The sequence below is a fragment of the Colletotrichum phormii genome (assembly GCF_030913505.1).
Source record: "Colletotrichum phormii strain CBS 102054 chromosome Unknown BDP81scaffold_15, whole genome shotgun sequence".
NCBI classification, from domain to species: Eukaryota; Fungi; Ascomycota; class Sordariomycetes; order Glomerellales; family Glomerellaceae; genus Colletotrichum; species Colletotrichum phormii.
In genome coordinates this window covers 961,824-981,477 of record NW_026851457.1, presented here as the reverse complement: position 1 = coordinate 981,477, position 19,654 = coordinate 961,824, and the positions used below count along the sequence as shown (strand labels likewise).

General features: G+C 55.8%; 6 protein-coding genes across 6 annotated transcripts; 3 read left to right on the top strand and 3 right to left on the bottom strand.

Moving 5' to 3' along the window:
• Positions 1–448: 448 nt before the first annotated feature.
• On the top strand, positions 449–2,408 carry BDP81DRAFT_473352 (uncharacterized protein). The gene is made up of 4 exons (XM_060594651.1): positions 449–883; positions 959–1,357; positions 1,445–1,715; positions 1,770–2,408. The coding sequence occupies exons 1-4, from the start codon at positions 677–679 to the stop codon at positions 2,240–2,242; spliced, it is 1,350 nt and encodes a 449-aa protein (XP_060443080.1). The 5' UTR covers positions 449–676; the 3' UTR covers positions 2,243–2,408.
• A 723-nt stretch (positions 2,409–3,131) lies between these two features.
• BDP81DRAFT_451670 (uncharacterized protein) lies at positions 3,132–5,639 on the bottom strand (the record flags this gene model as incomplete). The annotated part of the gene is made up of 1 exon (XM_060592656.1): positions 3,132–5,639. One exon carries the CDS (start codon positions 5,637–5,639, stop codon positions 3,132–3,134), a length of 2,508 nt encoding a protein of 835 aa, XP_060443079.1.
• Positions 5,640–8,140: 2,501 nt separating this feature from the next.
• On the bottom strand, positions 8,141–9,197 carry BDP81DRAFT_59599 (NADH dehydrogenase). Its single transcript, XM_060596031.1, has 2 exons — positions 8,800–9,197; positions 8,141–8,746 (listed from the first exon to the last, which is right to left on the bottom strand). Exons 1-2 carry the CDS (start codon positions 9,149–9,151, stop codon positions 8,238–8,240), a joined length of 861 nt encoding a protein of 286 aa, XP_060443078.1. The 5' UTR covers positions 9,152–9,197; the 3' UTR covers positions 8,141–8,237.
• A 589-nt stretch (positions 9,198–9,786) lies between these two features.
• BDP81DRAFT_324566 (RNA recognition domain-containing protein) lies at positions 9,787–12,378 on the top strand (the record flags this gene model as incomplete). Its single annotated transcript, XM_060584898.1, has 4 exons — positions 9,787–9,830; positions 9,937–10,003; positions 10,079–10,191; positions 10,242–12,378. The coding sequence occupies 4 exons, from the start codon at positions 9,787–9,789 to the stop codon at positions 12,376–12,378; spliced, it is 2,361 nt and encodes a 786-aa protein (XP_060443077.1).
• Positions 12,379–13,268: 890 nt separating this feature from the next.
• BDP81DRAFT_324465 (uncharacterized protein) lies at positions 13,269–15,452 on the top strand (the record flags this gene model as incomplete). Its single annotated transcript, XM_060584890.1, has 1 exon — positions 13,269–15,452. The coding sequence occupies one exon, from the start codon at positions 13,269–13,271 to the stop codon at positions 15,450–15,452; it is 2,184 nt and encodes a 727-aa protein (XP_060443076.1).
• A 736-nt stretch (positions 15,453–16,188) lies between these two features.
• BDP81DRAFT_324603 (ion channel protein) lies at positions 16,189–18,575 on the bottom strand (the record flags this gene model as incomplete). The annotated part of the gene is made up of 2 exons (XM_060584900.1): positions 16,189–18,208; positions 18,298–18,575. 2 exons carry the CDS (start codon positions 18,573–18,575, stop codon positions 16,189–16,191), a joined length of 2,298 nt encoding a protein of 765 aa, XP_060443075.1.
• Positions 18,576–19,654: the final 1,079 nt, after the last annotated feature.

Genomic DNA, 19,654 nt, shown 5'->3' with positions numbered 1-19,654 from the left:
TCTTCCAGCCGAGAAAGCTCTCGAATCATAGAATCATCACTCATGTGCCTCGAGGTCAGCAACCCGCATGAGCTCATGCAGGCAAGGAAGGTACTTGCATCCTCCGGCATTTCGTTGGCTTGTACTCGACTCGATTCGGGAAGCCTTGAGAGAGCCAGTGCTACTCAAACCCTCGACGAATCATAGTCTGCTTTCGGCACCTCGCTCAGGAATTCTTTTGCTCTCCATACAATTGAAGAACCAACAGACCTGACTATTCAGTTTTCTACTATTGTGCAATTCACGTCACAAGACCCCAATCAGGCTCTATGTGCTATGGGATATGTCTCCAACAAAGAAATATCGAGTCCCGAGTCACCGGCACTTGTAGACAATGGTTGTGAGGACGACAGGCACACGGAACGACTTAGGACCAAACAGGCATGGTTAGTGATTAGCCATCGCCAACGCCTTCCCAAAACTATGCGGCTGAAGGCCATCGGTCAGGGGTAGTTCCCAATGACTTTATTCACAGAGACACAATAGCTTCATTTCTCTCACAATAAGACGTTTATTTTCATATTCTACCAACAAGGCAGTTCTTGCCTGCTTTCATATCTCCGTTGTAGTGAGATACCTGCTCATATTCTCTTATAGTCCAAAACCTCTATCATACGCTGATTCTCTCCTCAGCGCAATGTCTGGCTACGACTCCGGTACAACACCCACAGACATCATCACCTACATCGGTGTTCCTCTAGCCGTTCTCGGTATCCTCCCGATCCTTTACAACACCATTGCGACACTCGCCGCGCGATCTCGCATCAGACGCATGCTCCGTCATGCCCGCTTGACAGCCCTCACCTTTGACGAGTTGATCAGCTACCTTCTGGATCTCGGCGCCGTTCCCGATGCTCATGGATGAAGGCTGCTGAGGAGTACCGGGCTATGGACTCCCGTCGGCTGTACCCTGATGCAGAGTCCCGATGGCCAACACAAAGCCCTCACCATTGCGCCCCTGAACGATTCCGACGGCCATCTTTCGCTATCTGTGAACTGGTCCTCGCACTGGACCACGAGAAGCCATGAGTCTCTGCCCCCGTACTGGGTCCGGCTCTTGCCACTCCCCACTCCAGAAGCCTCAGTCATCGAGCAGGATGACGAGAAGGGCAGCGACGACGTCAACGCAGAGCCAGAACCAAGCAGCGCAAGCATCAAGCAAAAGACGGCATCCCCATCATCCTCCGTCGCCAGCATATCCCGTGCCGCAAAATCCAACGCCCAAACCCCAATAGCCTGCAAAATCTCCTCCCACGGCCTCATAAGCGCCATCCCAGACCACCCAGACCACCCGCCAACGAGCCTCTACACCGAACACGTCCGCATCCGACCGGGCCACACGGCGGGAACGTGGTTCGCCAGCGCCGCCACGGCCTACGGGACCTCGAGCGCCACCATTCTGTAGAACTACCGCATCCCGGACGACGTCCTCGCCTTTGCGCGGGGTTCCTCTGTCCCGTGCGGTGTACTCGAGGTCCTAGGCGTCGTCGATGGATCCCAGACGCCCGAGTGGGCGAGCTCGCACAATGACACGCGGGACAACCTCGATATTCTGCACCGGCGGATGCGGGATCAGATGAATGCCATCTCGGCTGAGCAGCAGATGGATCCGGCGCGGAGGGAGCAGGCTGTGAGGGAGAGGATGCGTAAGGAGTCTGATCAGCACATGGACGATGGTAGGCTTTCCCCCCTATCAACTGGAAACAATCAACTGACCTTGACCTACATAGTCTGCGACAGAATGCGACTCGACGCCCGCCGCCGCGAAACCCGCGCCCACGAAGCAATCCAATCCCCCAAATGGGACGCCGCCCTCGTGGCAACCCACACCCTCCCCTGGCTCCAGCACCAAGGCTATTTACAGACAGCCACATCCTCAACCGCAACCACCGCAGGCGACATCACCCTCGCCCCGACCCTCCGCTCCGTCGCCGCGGGCCTCTTACACCGCATGCTCCTCGACGGCGCCTTCGCCTCGTCCCTCTCCGCCGTCCTCGACGCGTGGATAGCCTGGGCCGACAACGGCGGCATGCGCAAGTCGGACCTCGAGGCGCTGCGGGAGGGGCCCAAGGCGCTTGAGATGTTCGCGCTCGCGAGTATTTTGGTTGCTGTGATTCGGGATGTTGGGGGCGCGGCGGAGGGGTCGGTGGGTGTTGATTTGCAGGAGTGTTTGAGGATGTGGCGGCAGGTGAGGTTGGGATGAGTGATGGATGATGCACTTAGGGAGGGCATCTATCTTATAGGCCCGGCCGGTCATAAGTGGAAAGAAAGAAAGGATACAAAAAGAAAAAAGAAGAACGACACCAAAAAAGAGTTCACCACCGGTGTGGCTACATCTCTTGGTGCTCATGTTGGGATTCGAACTCGGGTACTCTTCGCTAAGCCTGTCGTTGAGGAGGCTGGTTGGCGTTATAAATTGATTGTTGGACCACAAACCACTCCACCACCCAGCCAGTTTGCCCTGACCCGTCGACCTAGATGGGCGCCGTCTGGCTGGTGACGGGAATGGAGTTGAAGGGGTATATATGGGCTTTCGGTTGTGGTGTATTCTTGTTGATGGGATGAATATACGGGTACACGTGATCGTGGTCCTTCACCGAGGGGTGCTGGTGATTGTGTGGGTGCTTATTTGACCTGTCACCTGGGCGATGGCCTCTGTCCTCTGCGAGGGACGGTACTTTCCCATAGGTGACTGTCCTGTAGTTCGCCGGGGCTTTCTCAACCTCCACGCGAGGAAACCGTTCCGGCACGCCTTTACCTCCAGTACTCAGGCAAGGTTATCGTGGAAGAGGAGGGCTCATGGTTGAGTAGTTCAGAGGGAGAGTTTGAGCATAACATCAAGCAGACTCAATTCTACCACTATTGGCGAAGCAATAATCGTGCTCTCGAATAACAACCATTACATACCTGCCCAGCCTACCTGCCAAATCCAGCCATTGTGTCCATTCTTATTGCCCGTGTTCCAGAGGCTCGCAAGCCAACCGACGCTCAACCAAACTCCAACGCTTAAAAACATAAATACCAACAATACCTCACCCCCTCCGATTACAATCGAGTAGTAAGTACCTCAAAGGCACATCGAAACCGAGCTCCTACAGCTCATCATCCTGATCCGAATCAAACACAATAATATCGTCGTCGTCACCGCCGTCATCACGCAGCAGACTCTCGGGCAGCATCTGGCTCTTAGACAGCAACTGCGAGGAATCCATCTGGAACGTGCCCAGCGGCAGGTGAACGGGACTGTCGTCCTCATCCTCGTCGTCCACAAAGATGGGCAGGCTCGAGTTATTGTTCGAGCGCGTCGGCCGCCGCGGCGCAGACCTGAACTTAACGGGCGACTGGGAGGGGCTCGACGCCTGGCTGACCGTCGTCGCCTGCGAGGGCCGCACCGCGCGCTGCGGCGTCGGGTTAGGCGGGCGGCTGAGGGGCGTCGGAGGTAGAGCCGGCTTGGTAAAGTGGGGGAGCTCCGTGCCGAACTTTCGGCCGCCGCGATTCTTGGTCGGGGTCTGGCTTGACGGTACGAGCAGGTCGGCGTCGGAGGAGTGGTGCTGGGTGGAGTGCTCGATGTCGCTTCTGAACTGCTCAAGGAGCTCTTGGGAGACCGTCTGCTCTTCTGACGGCCCTCTGGCTGCCGGCAGAGACTCCTTCCTGCCGGTCTCGGGTTCCGGTACATCTTCCTCATCCTCTTCTTCGTCGTTACCGACAACGCAACAGCGCAGGTTGGCCATCAACTGTCCGACGACGGCGGGCGGCACGTAGTTATACTTTTGCGGTGGTCCATGAAGCCAGTCCATATCCATCATCTCCTGTAAAGGCATCGGGTCGTTCAGCTGGAAGACCTTCTTTAAGTGGTACGCAAACTTGGATGTCTTATGCTGGTTGAACTCCGCGTTACCGATCCCATCCTCGTCAATCTCGCCAGGCGATCTAGCCTCGCTGATGCATGCCATGTACCGAAGTTCTGCAACAGGCTTCGTAACGTAAAGCCACATTCGGGTGACAGTGTGTGGGATTCTGTAGTTGCGAAATTCGTGGTTTTTCTCACCGGCCACGATGGCCTCCATATGCTCGGGATGGATGGAAATGAAAATGTCGGTCCGATCGCCCTGGCGTCCCATGCCGTGAATGACACTGTAGGGCAGCCGCTGGCTCTCGAGTCCTTGGGTATGGGGCGTCTTTGGTGTTTCGAGAGTCTTTGGTGTTTCGACAGGCGCCTTTCCCTTAGCCTTGGGAGTTTTCTGGCTCTTTGTGGGTGTCGTCTGGGAGACGGACTCGTCGTTGGTTTCCCTACTCGCTGTCTGAAGAACGCTTGAGCCGCTGGTGTGTGTAGGCTCTGGGGACGACGTGATGACCTCCACAGTCTCTCTGCGCGAATCCTCGCGTGCCAGCTTGGCAAAAACAAATGGCTTTGATAAAACCACTGTCGCATCCTCTTCCTCCTCCTCCTCCTCCTCCTCTTCTTCTTCTTCTTCCTCATCATCGTCGTCCTCTCTGGCGGCAGGGGCGACGTTTTCCTTATCAGAGTCGCCTTCCTCCGCAGGGGACGCTTCTTCGGAGGTCACATTCTCCTCTGAAGAGATAAGAATCTGGTCCATCTGAAACTGGGTGTCTTCGCCAACGGCATCGTACCCCTCAGCTTCCTCGTCCAGGATTTCGAGACTATCGAATTCATCCTCGGAATCTGCAATTTCGACCAGAGGCGACCTCTGTGGTCTGCGAGGGGATGGGCTGACTTCACGATCTCCTTCCTCTTCCTCGTCTTCTTCCATGGGAGCTAGACTGGCCGTAGGATGGGGTGTGATGAAACGGACATTCTTGGTGGGCTGCAGTGGCATTTTGCTGGGCGATATAATTTGACTCGAGCTCTGGCTGCCAGTCGTCGCATAAGAATCCTGGACTGTGAGAGTTCGCGGGCGTTTGACGGATGTGTTGAGTTTCGGGATGGGTGACATTGTGTTTGTAGACTTGTCTTTCAAGGGAGACCTTTTGGGCGCCGGGCTGTACCTGGCCAGCATCGGGGTGAGAGGGCTACCTGCAGACGATGGAATCTCGAGAATAACGCGTTTATTTGTTGGCGTCTGTGGAACGACGGAAGGTGTCCTGCTCGGCGGTTTGCTCGACTGCTTCTTGCCAGGCACTTGATTTTCCTTGTCGTTGGCGGAAGGAAGCACCGGCGGGTTCTTTTCCGCCTCGTCGTCCGAAGGCTGGAACTGCCATACGTCCTCGTCCTCCTCTTCTCCTGGTGATTTCTCAGATGATCTTCGCGACATCTGCGTCAACGTCTGGGTGTGAAAGGACGAGCTGGGCGTCGGTTCGTCTCCCATGGTCTTTCTCCTCCTCTTCCTAGACTTAGGTTCTTCTTCGTCGTCGGACAGATCAAGGCGCACCGGCGACGAGCGCGTGGTCTCAAACATCTGGGTCAAGGTTTTTTGCTGGTGGTTGGCAATACGAGCGGTTGGTTTACGACTGCTATACGTTCGAACTTCGGTTCGTCGATGCGGGAACTTGGCCTGCTTGGCCGGCTTGCTAGACTTATAGACTCGATCGGGAGATGGGTCGGCGGGAGCCCGGCCGCTGGAGCGGGTTTGTGGTGGCATGTTGGATAATGGTGCAAACCGTCACCGCAAGGCGTGAGCTTGATCGCTTCCAGAGCGCGCAGATCGTTGAAATGTGCAATTGTGTGTAACGTTGACAGGCAAGGTGTCAGCGCATTTGCTCGGAGACTAGATCTCGTTCAGTTCGAAGGGCGCGTCGCGTACTCGAGTGTGGGATTGATTTACGCGTGTAGTGGCGTGTGGGACGTGGTGACATCACATGCACCTAGCGCGGCGGCGGGGAAATGCAATGGATGGTGCTTCCCTTTAAGTGAATAGTCTCGGCTCAGGCCCTCTTTCCTATTGGTCTTTCACTCAAAGTACTCAGCTTACCCTCCCGATGTGCAATACACGTAGACATCCTACGAAGGCCAAGGCCTGTGTGGTTCACAATCAAGCATGCATTTCAATTGTTTGAAAAGTTTTTATTTCGCTACAGGTAATTCTGGTGTAGCAAGCCTCCTGCGCCCCTCGGTTCCTCCTTCCATGAAAACTGATTCTTGGCGTTGATAATGTCAGCCTTGCGCTGAGCTGGACGCGTGACAGCAGCCTTGATCATTCATTGCAGAGGTCTGATCAGGGTCAAGCTTGTAATTGTACCGTTGTATGGCGACAATGACTACCATCTTCCTTTCTCGGAAGCCCAAATATTGGCAGTTTTGATACTCTTAGGCAGTCTTTGAAGCGAAGTAGTGGTGAGAGTAGTGGTGAGAGTAGTTATTGGATTATTGGGCAGACGGTAGAATTGAAAGGCGGTATGGGCCGTGCAAACTGCCCTTCCACCTACTTCCACTTCGGAGGAATCGATAGGCTTCGCCAGTTTCTTCCTCTCTGCAAATACATATACGCAGTTGAACGTGCGATTATTGAGCTTCGTGCTGGCCGAAAGACTATGCCCTGCTGACATGTATACCAACTGTAGTGGTGGCAGTGGTAGAAGTGGAAGTCGAAGTGCTCCAGCTTATGACTTGCTTCTTGGAGGTGTACTTGATGAGTACGACCTGGCGTGAGGATGATTCCTTCCCGCGGATTTTCAAGGGACGTCGAGAGCACTGGCCCCAACAGAAGTGATGGGCTCTTCCTGCCGTTAAACCCTAGCTCCGGACAGACCGATGCCTTGCACTCGACTGTTGGAGGGCGGAGGAGACGGCCGACGTGAAGTTCTTGGAACAGCGTTGCGGTTTTTTGCCCATCTTATGTTGTTCCTGAGCCTGTGAGAGATGGCAGAGCATGCTTTGAGCCGGTAGGTCCCTTGTTGTTTAGCGGATATGAATCCCTTTCGTAGGGCCAATGTCATGTTGCAAAGTTCACGATCCCGTGGGCATGACATCGACCCTTTGCTAGTCCTTGAGGACTCATCTCAGTAGTCTTCTCCGGAGTGGAGAGAGTATGGCGCCCAATTGCTGTACTAGAAGCAGACCAGAATCGTGTATGTGTGGGTTTGATGGTCGCAAAAAGAGCAAATTGTCCATCTAGAGCCTCTTTCTGGTGATGTGTTGAAGAAGACGTCTCAACCTAGACTTTGGCTTCGTTGAAGCATCGTCTGAGGCGAGCGAGACTGAAGAGGATGAAGTGGCGCAGGTCTGGTGCTTGTAGTATCCCTCAATGAAGGCATCGACGTAGTCCTCGAGGGCAACATCGCAAAATGCGAGGTACAGAGTATGGGTTTGGTAGAATTGCATCTTGGCCTCGTGTCTCAGCTCCTCCAGCTTGTCCGCAGATAAGAGCTGAAAAGTGGAAATGGTGAATAAAGACATCTTGGCTGTAGTGTGGAGTGAAGTAAGAGGAGAGTAGTAGTTGGTATGAAGAGCGTGATGTCTTTGAGTATTCAAGTGAGAGGTGAAGAGCTGAGGTGTTGAGTCTGAGAGTGACGAGGATGGAGAAATCAGAAACCAATGACGACTTTTCAGCAGACCAGCTGCCTTTATATATGTTGTAGAAAAGATATTACAATCAGTGTCAAGTCCAACACGGTGTTGGCCTTAGAGGTTGAGTTGATGGTTTGGGTGGCACTTGGTGAGGTTTCTCCGATACATACCATGGGACAAGTCCGACACCCTCGCGGTCCTAGGTAATAAGCCGTCAACAGTTCTGAAATTGACGTCCTTTACTTGCTCACTCACAGACATTACCATGGCTCACTCTGGATTTACCTTGTTGGGTTGGCTTTGAGATTGATAATCCGGCACCTGGCGATGCTTCACTGTAATCCTGGGACACGCTTGATGCCTCTGGGGGCCCTGGTTACCAGTCTAGAGCCAACGTCCTCCTTATACATCAGGCAGAAGAGGGGAATACAGTCTGTACTGAGTCCAGTTTGGTTGACCTTGATGGATAGTCAGTCTTAAGCCCGACATTGGATACCGTTGGGTCGAGGCTACTAATCATGTATCTGGCGAGACTTCTCTGGAACCATGGGGCACATTGAGAACCCCTTATCATATCAGGAGGCATTCTGGTCATTGGCGCAGAGCCAGCAGGACGCTGCTCATCAGCATTTCAGTGCAGCCACGCAAGGTTCAAGCAAATAGTGGAACACAGAATGGTTGTACAACAAAGAAGATTCTAGAGTCAGTTATATACACATCAGAATCTTCTGATCTATTTCTTCGGCTCCTCCTTCTTCTCCTCTGGCTTCGGCGTAGGCAGCTTGAAGGTGTCGGGGCGTCTGTCCGTGCCAGGTCCAACTCCCTCCCAGGCACTTGAGCCACCCTCGAAGTTGCGGAAAGCCTGGGTAAGCTCAAGAGGCTCGGTGACGATGCGCTTCTTCTCCTCGTCGTATCTGACCTCGGTGTAGCCAGTGAGGGGGAAGTCCTTTCGCAGGGGGTGGCCCTCGAAACCGTAGTCGGTCATGATTCTGCGCAGATCGGGATGGTCGGCGAAGAAGACGCCGAACAGGTCGTAGACCTCACGCTCGTACCAGTTGGCTCCATCAAAGAGGGAAGTGACACTGGGAACGGGGGAAGCCTCGTCGGCATAGGTCTTGACGCGGATGCGCGAGTTGTGGCGGACACTGAGAAGGTTGTAGATGACCTCGAATCGCTGGTCTCTGGTCGGGTAGTCGACGGCAGTGATGTCGCTAATCTGAGTGTACTCGGCCGAAGTGTTGTCTATGGGTTGTTAGATGAGCGCGAAACTACTTGGTAGATCAATTGACACTTACACTTGAGGAAGGAGAAGACGGGGATGATTCCCGAGGGAGAGACGTAAATGGTGAGCTCGTCCTTCCAGACAGAGATCTGCTGGACGTACTTGGGCAAGCAGCCCATGATCCAGGAGCCGTATTTGTGCAGGTTATCGGCCTTGGAGCCGTACTTGTCGGCAGGGTTGATGAGGGGAGCCTTGATGGTGCCAATGTGCTCGCGAGGAGACTTCCTCATGTTTTCGGCATCCTTGGGAAAGCCGGTCGGGAAGCCGGCCAATTGAGGGATTGAGGTTGAGAAGGATCGGATCTCGCTGGGGCGGCAGTTGCGCAAGCCCGCCAGAGCTCTACCACGATAGAGCTTTGTCGCCATTGTTGCGGTTGTTGCAGTGCTGGGGGGCTTGTTGCCTCTGGGGAAGTTGATTGATGATGCTGTGCATTCGCGATGCTTGGGGATTGGAAGAAGCTAACCGGCGTAGGTCCACCCCCCAGGGTGGTACTTGCGACAGTGAAGCGTACTTGAAGGTACCGGGAAACTGGCTGGACGTGCTGCTCACAACCTCTGTGTCTTGACTGTTTAAATCCTTGCGGCAAAAAATCTAAAAGACTCAAAGTTTTAGTCAAAAAACAATTGCCAATATTGAGCACCTTTTTGACATTCACGAATTCCTTTCAAAAATCAGAGCAACCGCACTCGCCATTACTCGAGAGCGTTCTTTCCTTCACAATTGCCAAAGCGACCGGGAGGGGTGGACCTAAATTGTGCTGACTTGCAATATTCTCGGCCCCTTGATTGGCTTGTCATTGGTGTCCAGCACGTGACGGTGGCCTGTGGGGCCATCTTACCTAAGGCACCACGCTCTAGTGCAGCAGACGACCCATCCAAGAAAGGCTTTGGCTTCACCTCTGGTATTGTGCAACTTCCCTCTCCTAACCACCTCCACTCACAAATCGACACCCAACCTTCCCGCACCCCACGAAATATACCTACCGCCACAGATCGTCGCCATGGCACCCCAAGACACATTCATCGACGAGGAGGATGATACATGGTATGTGACCCTACTTCTGACTTCTGGCCTCGCGCGCATCTTGCACGCAGCACCTGCATGAGGCCTCGAGGTATTGGGCATCGTGAACTAACCCTCTCCACCACAGCCCGTTATGTATCGAGGAGTTCGACCTCTCAGATCGGAACTTCAGACCTTGCCCTTGCGGCTACCAGGTATGGCGACGGCAATACCCAAATTCCAACGTTCCTGCCGCTGGAGAAGAACATCGACCTCTGACCGTTTCATAGGTGTGCCAGTTCTGCTTCAACAACATCAAGAACAACATGAACGGCCTGTGTCCTGCATGCCGAAGACCTTACGACGAGAAGACAATCCAGTGGAAGGTCGTCACTACAGAAGAGTGTGTACCCCTCCTTCCACTTGGGTCGACGCCACGCTGACAAACACTAGGGTCGCCGAGTTTCGAGCAAACATCCAGAAGAACCAGAAGAAGCGAGCTGTGGAACAGAAGCAGAAGGAGGTTCAAAAGCGCGAGGTTGAGAAGGAAAACCGCAAGAACCTCATCGGCGTCCGGGTCGTTCAGAAGAACCTGGTTTACGTGACCGGTCTGACACCTACAGTGCGAGAGGACGAATTACTCAAGACGCTTCGCAAGCCCGAATTCTTCGGTCAATACGGCAACATCCTGAAAATCTCGATTAGCAGTCGGAAGAGCCAGGACGGCCAACACCAGTCTCTCGGAATTTATGTGACTTTCGAGAAGAAGGAAGACGCCCAACGTTGCATCCAGGCTGTCAACGGTTCTCAGAATGGCGATCGCGTTCTCAGAGCCCAGCTCGGTACTACGAAGTACTGCTCGGCCTGGCTCCGGCACGAACAGTGCACCAACAGGCAGTGCATGTTCTTGCATGAGCTGGGTGACGAGGAAGACAGCTACACTAGACAAGATCTGTCCTCGATGAACAGCATCAGCTCTCAGCGGCCCCTCCCGGGAGGTGGTTCCTCCAGCAGCGGTGGCGGACCGTCTCGCACTGCTTCTCGACAACAGAATACCGCACCGCCTGCGGCTCCCGCCTCTCAACCTATGGCGCGTTCCTCAAGCAAGGACGGCTCCGAGAATGGCGGCGACGGACCAGCTCTGCCTGCCTCTGCCAACTGGGCAAGAAATCCTCAGCGCAGTCGCCGGGGAAGCCACGCCACTAGTGGCGCCGCTTCAAGCCCTGCAATTTCGACAGCTCTCCCCGTTACCACCGAGGCAGTACCCGAGGCCATCGACGAGACCCCCTCCAGAAAGGAAACTCCCGCACCCCCGACCGAGACCAAGGCCTCGAAGGCGCCCGCTCCCACTCCCGCTCCCGCTGACACCCGAAAGTCCAACAGCCTTCCGGAGAATCTACTTCGACAGCTGCTCAAAGCTATGCAGGGCTGCCCTTTCTCCTACCATGCGCCGGACACGAACCAGATCGAGACGATTTACCCTCCCATGTTCGACACCCGCGGAGGCGAGAAGAGAAGAGCCATGCGCGAAGAAGAGGAGTCGCGCCTTGGCGTGGATCAGGAGCAACAAAGCGAACCTCAAGAGGCCTCGGAAGGCGAGCCGGAGACTGGAGGTAGTCTGGCGCTTGGTGGCGAGCCCGAAGACCGAGATGTTGCTCGCGACGTCGTCTTTGAGCAGCGTAGACCTGGCACCCAGCCTCCCATCCAGCGCAACAACGCCGACGGCCCCTTTGGTCCCGCGCTTGGCTCTGGATTCGGTCAAGCTTCCGTGTCTGCTAGTTCCGTCGGTGGCAGCCGATCGATGACACCTCAACAACAGCTCTTCGTTCGATCCCAGAGCGGCTTCGGCGACCATCTGCCTCCGGGCATTCCAACTGCGCAGCCTTCTGCGGTTCAGCAACAAGGTGGCGGCCACAACAGACAAGGATCTAGGTTCAGCTTCGCTAATGACACCGCCGGCACTTCAGCTTCAGTCAAGGTTGCCGCCAACCCCAGAATCATGGCTCAGCAGACGGCCATGATGCCTTCCGCTTTCCACTCGCAGCCCGGCAGCCAATATTATGCATCCTCCATGCCCGGACCTCCTCCAGGTCTCAAGTCGACAGGAACTCCGCCAAACATGTTTGGACAGGGCCAGTTCGGTGGCGCCTTCGGTGCGACTTCCAAGGATTCCGCCGAGCTTCTCCAGACGTTGATTCGGGGTCGGGGAACCAATGGACAGGGTCATGATGTTGGTAAGCGTGAGTACATGTTATCTTCTTTCTCTAATCAGTACCCATCCTCTACCTCCTCCACCCCAGCTCCTGCTTCGGGCCTCCTGGCGTCGCTCTACGGTAACCAGCCTGGAGCATTCCAAGACTTCGGTCCCAAGCAGAAGAAGAAGGGGAAGAAGCACAGACATGCTAACACTTCCTCCTCTGGAGGAGGTGGTCTAGTTGATCTTGCGGACCCGAGTATCCTGCAAGCGAGAATGCAACACCAGTCGCAGAGCAACGCTGGAGTCGGACAGGGACTGTTCGGTGGACAGAGCCAAGGTGGGTACAACCCGAACATGATGTACAATACGCGTTTCCCAGGCGCAGGCTGGTAGCCTCGAGAGACAACGCGATAGATGAGGTGTTGGTGTTGGTCGTTTACGGGTTTTGTTTTACACTTCATGTATCATGGGGGGGAGGGCGTCGCGGCATATCACAGGCGGACGACCGTCCTTCAAAGGGACCGAGAGCGCACCGCACATTACACACGCATTGATTCAGCGAGCATTGCGGAAAACATCAGGGCTGCTCAGGGGAGAGTGGCAAGGATTGCATTTGGCGTCGCTTCACGTTTTCTTCTGGGCAAGCAAGGACCGACACCTACACTTCGTCTCGGCATTATACCTCTTTTCATTTGGGATCGCACGTCGTCATGGTTAATGGGTCACGTCAGTCAGGCAAGCCATCATCGTCTTCCAGTCGCCTCAATGTACGTTAACTTACAGACCGTCCTCCGGTAGTGAGGATGGGGGTGGCAAAAGGACCAATATAGCACGTTGCTCATACTTATCGCTCGTTTGTCCTCGCAAATCATCACGGAAGACGATGATGGCAGCTGTGACTTGTCTCGTTCCTGTAAATCCTTGTCCATGTATATAAACCGTTGTCTCTCGTGCTGCTACCATGCTTTCTTGTCTCTTCTTTTCCTTACTTGTCTTCAAAGAAACACTACTAGGGAACCCCTTGGCTAACTGGTTCCCTAGATGACGATCTCTTTTCGCTCGACGATGAAGCGACTCTATCAGTGGACAAGCTGGTCTCTGATGACCCCCTGCCGAGCTACGTTGGTACTCTTGGCGGACTATCACGACCAGCAGCTCCGACCCCGCCGCCTGGTCTCGGCCCTCCACAGAGAACTGCATCGCCAGCTCCACGACAAGCGCCGATTCCCGTCATACCCGTCACGCCACTTACGCCTTCGGCCCCCAAGCCAGCAGTTCCTACCATGGCTAACATCGTGCGGACTGGCACGCCGGATCAGACCCCTCGGAAGAAAGCCAGTGGGACGGAAGCCAAGAAGAACATCAAAGCCTTGGCTGTTGAAAGTGGGCTCTCAAAGGATATTGCCTCTGAGACATCTCCCTCCAAGGGCAAGTCTGTGGTGCAGTTGCAGGAGGAGGATTTCCCAGCGTTGGGAAATGTCCCACAGCCTGCGACCCCAGCAAAGTCTGCGGCTGCGACTCCAAAGATCGCCCCGGCGAGCATCAAGAAGCCTCAACCAGAGGCCGCGACCCCGGCTTCAGGGCTGTCTCCCGTGCTGGCTGCTGAAGCGGCGCCCAAAGCTACCAAAGCTGCGGAAAAGAAACCCGTACCGGGCATCTTGAACATTGCCGCCGCTACCAGCGCAGCTCAGCCGAACCAACCAGAGACGACCATCACGGAGCAATCAGACGTCTCGGCCTTCCCAGCCCTGCCAACACCGACAACTGCTAGTGTGGCATCGCCTATCGCGAGGACAGCGCCCAAGACTTTGCGCGTTGTACCGACGCCCAAAGCCGAAGTGCCTCCAGCGTTACCATCTGGCGCCGCGTTTTCTGCAGCCGCCAGAGCTGTGTCGTCCGCGTCTGGACGTCCTGGAACCCCGGCTAGCGAAATCATTAGCGATAGTGCCTCTATTGTCTCCGCGTCCGTGTCTGCTTCGCGCACCAGCTCACCACCTCCTACCAGAGTGGGAACTGCACCTGTTCGCAACACAACAAAGAGTCAGCAGCGCAAGCAGCGGAAGGAGGCCCACAAGGAGCAGTCTGCTTCGATTACTGTTACGCCTAAAGTTGTGGAGACTGAAGAGCAAGCCCCCATCCTCGGACGCAAGAAGAAGCAGAAGAAGGAGAAGCCAGTCACCGCAGCCCCAACGCCAGTCAAGAAAGCCGTCGAGCGTGTCGCAACTCCGCCCCCTCCTCCCAAGCCCATCGTCGAGAGAACGGTGGTGGACCTGCCCCCTCCCAAAGGCAAGGCTGCCAAGCAAGCTGCCAAGATGGCAAAGGCAGCGGAGGAGAAGGGCAAGAGTAAGGAAGGCACACCAACAACGCCTACTCCGACGCCTCCTGCGCCCACAGCTGTTGCTGTACCCGAGGAACCTCAGGATATTGCAGACAACCCAAGCACCTGGCCCGAAAATGTCTACCATGCCTTGCATGAAGCAGGCGAGGTTCCTACCGCGGAACTACTTGCCCTGCTCAAGCCTTTCCTCGACTCTCACTCTCGCTTTGACAGGCCTTCTGCTGCAACCCTGAGCAACAACCCACCTCCTTCGGCTACGACCAAGAATATGGTGTCCGAGGCAGACCATGCTGTCCTACTTACAGGTCAGCCGGTGCGCAAGGTGATGGAAGGTCAGCGTGTACTCATCACGCCCAATGGAGATTGTCTGAGAAATCTCACCGAAGAGGAAGAAGGCAGATATCTTGCGCTCCAAAAGTCTGTGGCAGTTGGCAGTGATCAGCCCGACAGCTTTGTTGCGCCCCGCCACCAGGCCCGTCCGGGTGGCTTCTCCCTGATCAAGGGCAGAGCGGTACCCAACGGTCCCCCATCCTATTTCCCACCCTCGCCCAACGCACAAAAGATGTTCTCCGATGACCCTGTCAATAAGATTCAGCGTGAGGAGGCCATCAGCTACATCAACCAGTTTGTTCTCCCGCGTCTCAACTTGGGTAACACCAACTTGTTCCCGGGCAGCTGGAAATCTGCACCTGGTGCTAAGGACGCCTTGTCTGCACGAGAGACTGCCGCCGCCAGCCTGAACTCTCTCGCCCCGTACATCTATGGTCATGACGCAGCTGCGGGTGCGGGCATCTACTCCGCCGAAAGCGGTGGCTCAGGCAAGGACATTCCCGAGGACGAGACACCCTTTGGAGGGCTGGACTCGCCACAGCACCAGCAGGGTAACGAGGGCTTCGTCACCGACGCCTCCCCTTCGACCATGGCGGCCGCCGCCGCACAGGTGGACGCCCAGCAGAGAACTGGCGCTGTGCACCCCAAGCTGCCTGGCACACCGCTCAATGCTATGTCGCTCATGAGTGTCGAGGATGCCGAGTCGGCGTTGGGTATTGCGCGCAAGGAGACGGAAAAGCTGGAGAAGGGGCTCAATCAGGCCATGAAGCGTAACCGGAGACTTCTCATCGGCAGATGACTAGCCGTGAGTCTCTTGGATCTCGTGGAAAGAGTCATTGTGGCTGTTGCTGTGCAGACCCTGGCGCTGGGGGTCGGCGTTGTTGGAACGGTGGTGGATTTGCTCTCTGGCGTTGCTGGGAGTGGAATGAGGTGGTGAAGATTTTTCTTCTTCTTGAATAGGAGAAGACGGCTATCGTTACAGAAGGGGTGTGACGAAGCGTACGTACCTTGTTGGGTATACGGAGGGGGGGGGGGGGGGGGGGGGACTTGCTGGAGGCTCCTCGAAGCGTTTTGGGAAAGCGTTTTGATATGAGCATGTTTTTTTGCTGCATGTTGGATACGTGTAGCGGTAGTGTATGTATATTTGTATTCTTGAGGAAGCAATGCCCTAGGACTACTGGCATACCGGATAGCCTTTTCCACGGTTGGAGCTTTTTTGCATGCTCATGTGGGATGGATAAAACTTAATGATACTGATACCCCCTTTTCGCTCAGAGATATCAAGGTGCCTCTTTGTGTAGCCTATTAAGGGTGTGTCTCGTGGCCTCGTGTGGATACAGTATTTTTACTTGAATGGATGTGGAAAACAACCAAGTCTTTGAGTTTATGCCGTCTTGCTTGTATGTGTGCTTTAGATCGTAGCACGTACTAGCTATGATATACATCGACCAAGTAGGAAATGTCCAATGTGACAATATGCTCAGAATATGACCGTAGAAAGAAAACCAAATGGTAAATCAAGAAGGGGGGTATCACTATCTCAACAACTCATCAATCTCCTCCCTCCCCTTCCTCTCATCAGCCAAATCCCGCTCTCTGTCCACCGTACTCTTCCTCTCGAGCTCCTCGCCGCGCACAACGTCCAGCTCATCCCGCAGCTTCTCGGTCAACTTCTCCAGAATCCACTCGCACTCCTCCTGACTACCCATCAGCGGCGACTGCGAGCCGACCCAGGACCACTTGTTCTCGTCGGGACACTCTGCTTCCGTGTGCTCTGCATTCTCCTCATCAACAGCCCCGTTACGCCGTCGTTTCTTGACTGCCTTCTTCGCCTTCGTCTTGGAGTGGATGTGCGGGCGCGCTTTGCGGTGCGTGGCGGAGCTGGATTCGTCTTCGCCTATGAGTTTGAGGTACCACGCCCACTCGGCGAAGGTGTATTGCCTGGCGGGCTTTTCTTTGGCGTGTTGGCGGACGGCGGCGATTTCGGAGATGAGGAGGAAGTGGTAGTCTGCGCGGGAGGCTGGGAGGGCGGAGGTGGGGTCTCGGATGCGGGAGAAGGGGCGGCGGCGGCGGGTTGTGTTGGTGTTTGTAGTCTTGCTTGTAGTGGTGGTGGTTTGGCGGTCGCGGGGTGATGGACGGGCTTGCGAGTCTTTTGGTTCTGGTGAGAATGCTGGTGGAGCGCGGGAGGTTTCGCGGTCCAGGACTGTGGAGTAGGCTTCTGTTTCGTCGCTTTCTTCGTCGTTGTTGTCGTCTTCGTCGTTTTCTTCCCGACGTCTACGGTGGGTGTTTGAGAAGAAGCCTGGTGGGAGGGCGTCGTCCTCTTCATCCGAGTCGTCGTCGGAATCCTCGTCGGTGGGGTGGAAGAGGAAGCCGCAGGTGAGGCGGTGGAGGACGGACATGAGGTCCTTGTGGAAACCGCGCTCGCCGGGGAGGATGGTGATGTTACCGAGCTCAAGGGTGGCGTCGCGAACGGCCTTGACGACGGTGTCGCCGGCGTTGGAGATCATGACCGTCATGGTGGGCAGGGCGAGGAGGGACCAGAAGACGAAGAAGGCTTTACCCGAGTTGGAGACGGGGGTGCGGTCGCCGTAACCTATCGTCGTGAGGGTGACAAAGGCAAAGTAGAAGCCCTCAAAGTACGACCAGTTCTGGTAGGGGCGCTCGCACTCCTGAAAGACTTTTGCGCCGACGAGCCAGAGGATGAGCCAGGAGGAGAAGGAGACGGACATGGCCATCCAGCGGCGGCGGGCGGAGGCCTGGTGCTGGATCTTGCGCATGAGGTTGAACTCTTCCTCGCGGCGCTCGAGTTCCGTGCCGGGTAGAGTGGGAGAAGAGGCGGCGGATGCAGAAGTTTCGGTGGTGTCTGGGTGGATAGGCTTCAGGATCTGGTCTTTGCCCTTGCGTGTCATTGTGCGGATAAGCTGGCGGCGCTTCTTCTCGACCATGCGGGCGTCGAGCCTACGGCGCCCGCGTTCGAGGACGAGGCTTCGGATGGAGCCGATGACGAGACCGAGGGAGATGACGCCGACGAGAGCGTAGGGGATGAGGAGGGCGCGGCCAAGGGGGGATGCGGCGGCGAAGTCGCCGAAGCCGACGGTGAAGAGGGTGACCTGGGCCCAGTAGACGGCGTCGAGGTAGGACCAGCTCTCGATGGTGGAGAAGACGAGAGCGCCGATAAGGAGGTAGCAGAGGAAGAGGATGGTCTGGAGCATGAGGGTGCGCTGGGCGGTGGTGAGCTGGAAGTCCTTTGCGTAGTGGCTCGTGGAGGCGCCGTAGACGGTGACGACCATGAGGGAGGCTGTGAGGAAGTAGAGGATGGCGGCGAACATGCCATAGTAGAAGGCCTGGGAGAAGATGTACTCCTCGGCCGGTTCGATGACGAGCGGGCCCGCGGCGGTGGCGTTGAGGGCGACGAGGCAGATGGCGGACATGTACCAGCCGACGATGGTGATGGGTTGAGCGAGGGAGAAGCGGACGCGGCGGGCCATGTTGAGGAGGAGGAAGACGTTTGAGATGATTGCTATGGCGAGCTGGATGGCGTTGACGATGATGAGCCTGCATATATGGTTAGCTTCTGGTAGTGAGTGTTCATGCACGGCTCACCCATAGCGAGTTACGGATGTCTGAATGAGACGGGGACTGACCATTTCGGATCCGGCTCAAAAGCGGCGGTGGTGATGTCGGTCCCGGGTGGATAGTGCTGTCGCCAAGGCCGGACGAGGGCGCAGATACTGAAAGCCGAAGCGACGGGGCCGAGTGTGCCGGCGATCATGGGGAACGCGGAGGAGGCGAACCACCACCGGCTCGGGTCGAGGTGTGCGACATCGTTGGCGAAGCGCTTCTCGCTGCTGCGGGGGTTTTTGGACTGCTCGAGCTGGCCGATGCGCTCGTCAATGTTGTCGCCCAGGTCGGCGTCGTTCATGGCGGCGTCGAGGTTGGGTCGAGCGGCGAGCCGCGGGGGGCAGATGAGCGGGTGCGGTGTGGTGGATCCGCCGAAGGTGAAGGCATTCCCGGCTGCTGCAAGCTACCTAGGAAATATCCCAAGAACACGACACTAGAGTCTTGCGGACGACTGATCTGACAGGTCTTGGCCGTAGTTGATAACAATGTTGAAGAAGAGGGGATTCCTAAGATCTCCTTTTTTCTTCATCGAGCTTGAGGATACATTGAGTCTAGACTCCTGAAAGTGCTATCCGTGCTAGCCGGGGTGCCCCAGATGGAGGGGAATGAAGGCACTTCGCCATGACGTCTGTTTGGGGGATGCCGAAGAGGGTGTGCACTCGCGCCTTGTTTTTCCTCTCTTTTTTCTTCCTTTTCGCGTCTACTGATCAGATAGCTGAGACACGTCAAAAAAGAGATGCTCCAGTACGTAGCGAGCCACGCAACGGACGGGCGTTTTGTTGCGTTGCCTAGTTTAGATCGTAAACGGCCGGATGATCTCTTGTCTGACCATCTCAGATTCTCGAGTGTGCGGTTCCCTCGCGAGGTCGGCGATCTTTTGCCCTTGAAGAAATGTTTGGCCGCCAGATCCGCCATAACCGTTTGCACCATTCGTCCTTGGCACTCAGACTTATATATCTCTTTCTTCACTTGGCATGTAATGTGCTCCCCCGGATCGCATGTCGCCAACAGATTGGTGTCAATCATCAGACAGATCAGGTCACCCATGCATGCGGCAGGACAGAGCTCATGATCTCTCTCGACACAGCGATCCCTTGGCCCCATTTCAGCGGTGGTTGCTCCGGCGCTTGGGGTAGGTAGTAGCAGGTGGTGAGTGGTAGACGCTACTGCAACAAAGTGGGAGTCGAAGGGGGACCCTTGACCAAGAACTCGAAGCTTAGCAGCGGTGACGTGTGGGGGACAGTTTGCGGCGGTGCAAACACGAAGGGCTGGAGAATCCGAGATGATGGTGGCGTGGTGTAGTGGTGTGGATGAGACGGAATGGCCGCTGGTTGGTCCGAGGGTGGCCCCTTCAACTTACCTTAGTGAGAAAGAAAAAAA

Coding starts and splice junctions, on each gene's coding strand:
- BDP81DRAFT_473352 (XM_060594651.1), top strand. CDS start 677: ATGTCTGGCTACGACTCCGGTACAACACCCACAGACATCATCACCTAC. Junction 884..958: donor ACCTTCTGGATCTCGGCGCC/GTTCCCGATGCT, acceptor ACCCTGATGCAG/AGTCCCGATGGCCAACACAA. Junction 1,358..1,444: donor CGAGCCTCTACACCGAACAC/GTCCGCATCCGA, acceptor ACCATTCTGTAG/AACTACCGCATCCCGGACGA.
- BDP81DRAFT_59599 (XM_060596031.1), bottom strand. CDS start 9,151: ATGGCGACAAAGCTCTATCGTGGTAGAGCTCTGGCGGGCTTGCGCAAC. Junction 8,747..8,799: donor CGTCTTCTCCTTCCTCAAGT/GTAAGTGTCAAT, acceptor AACAACCCATAG/ACAACACTTCGGCCGAGTAC.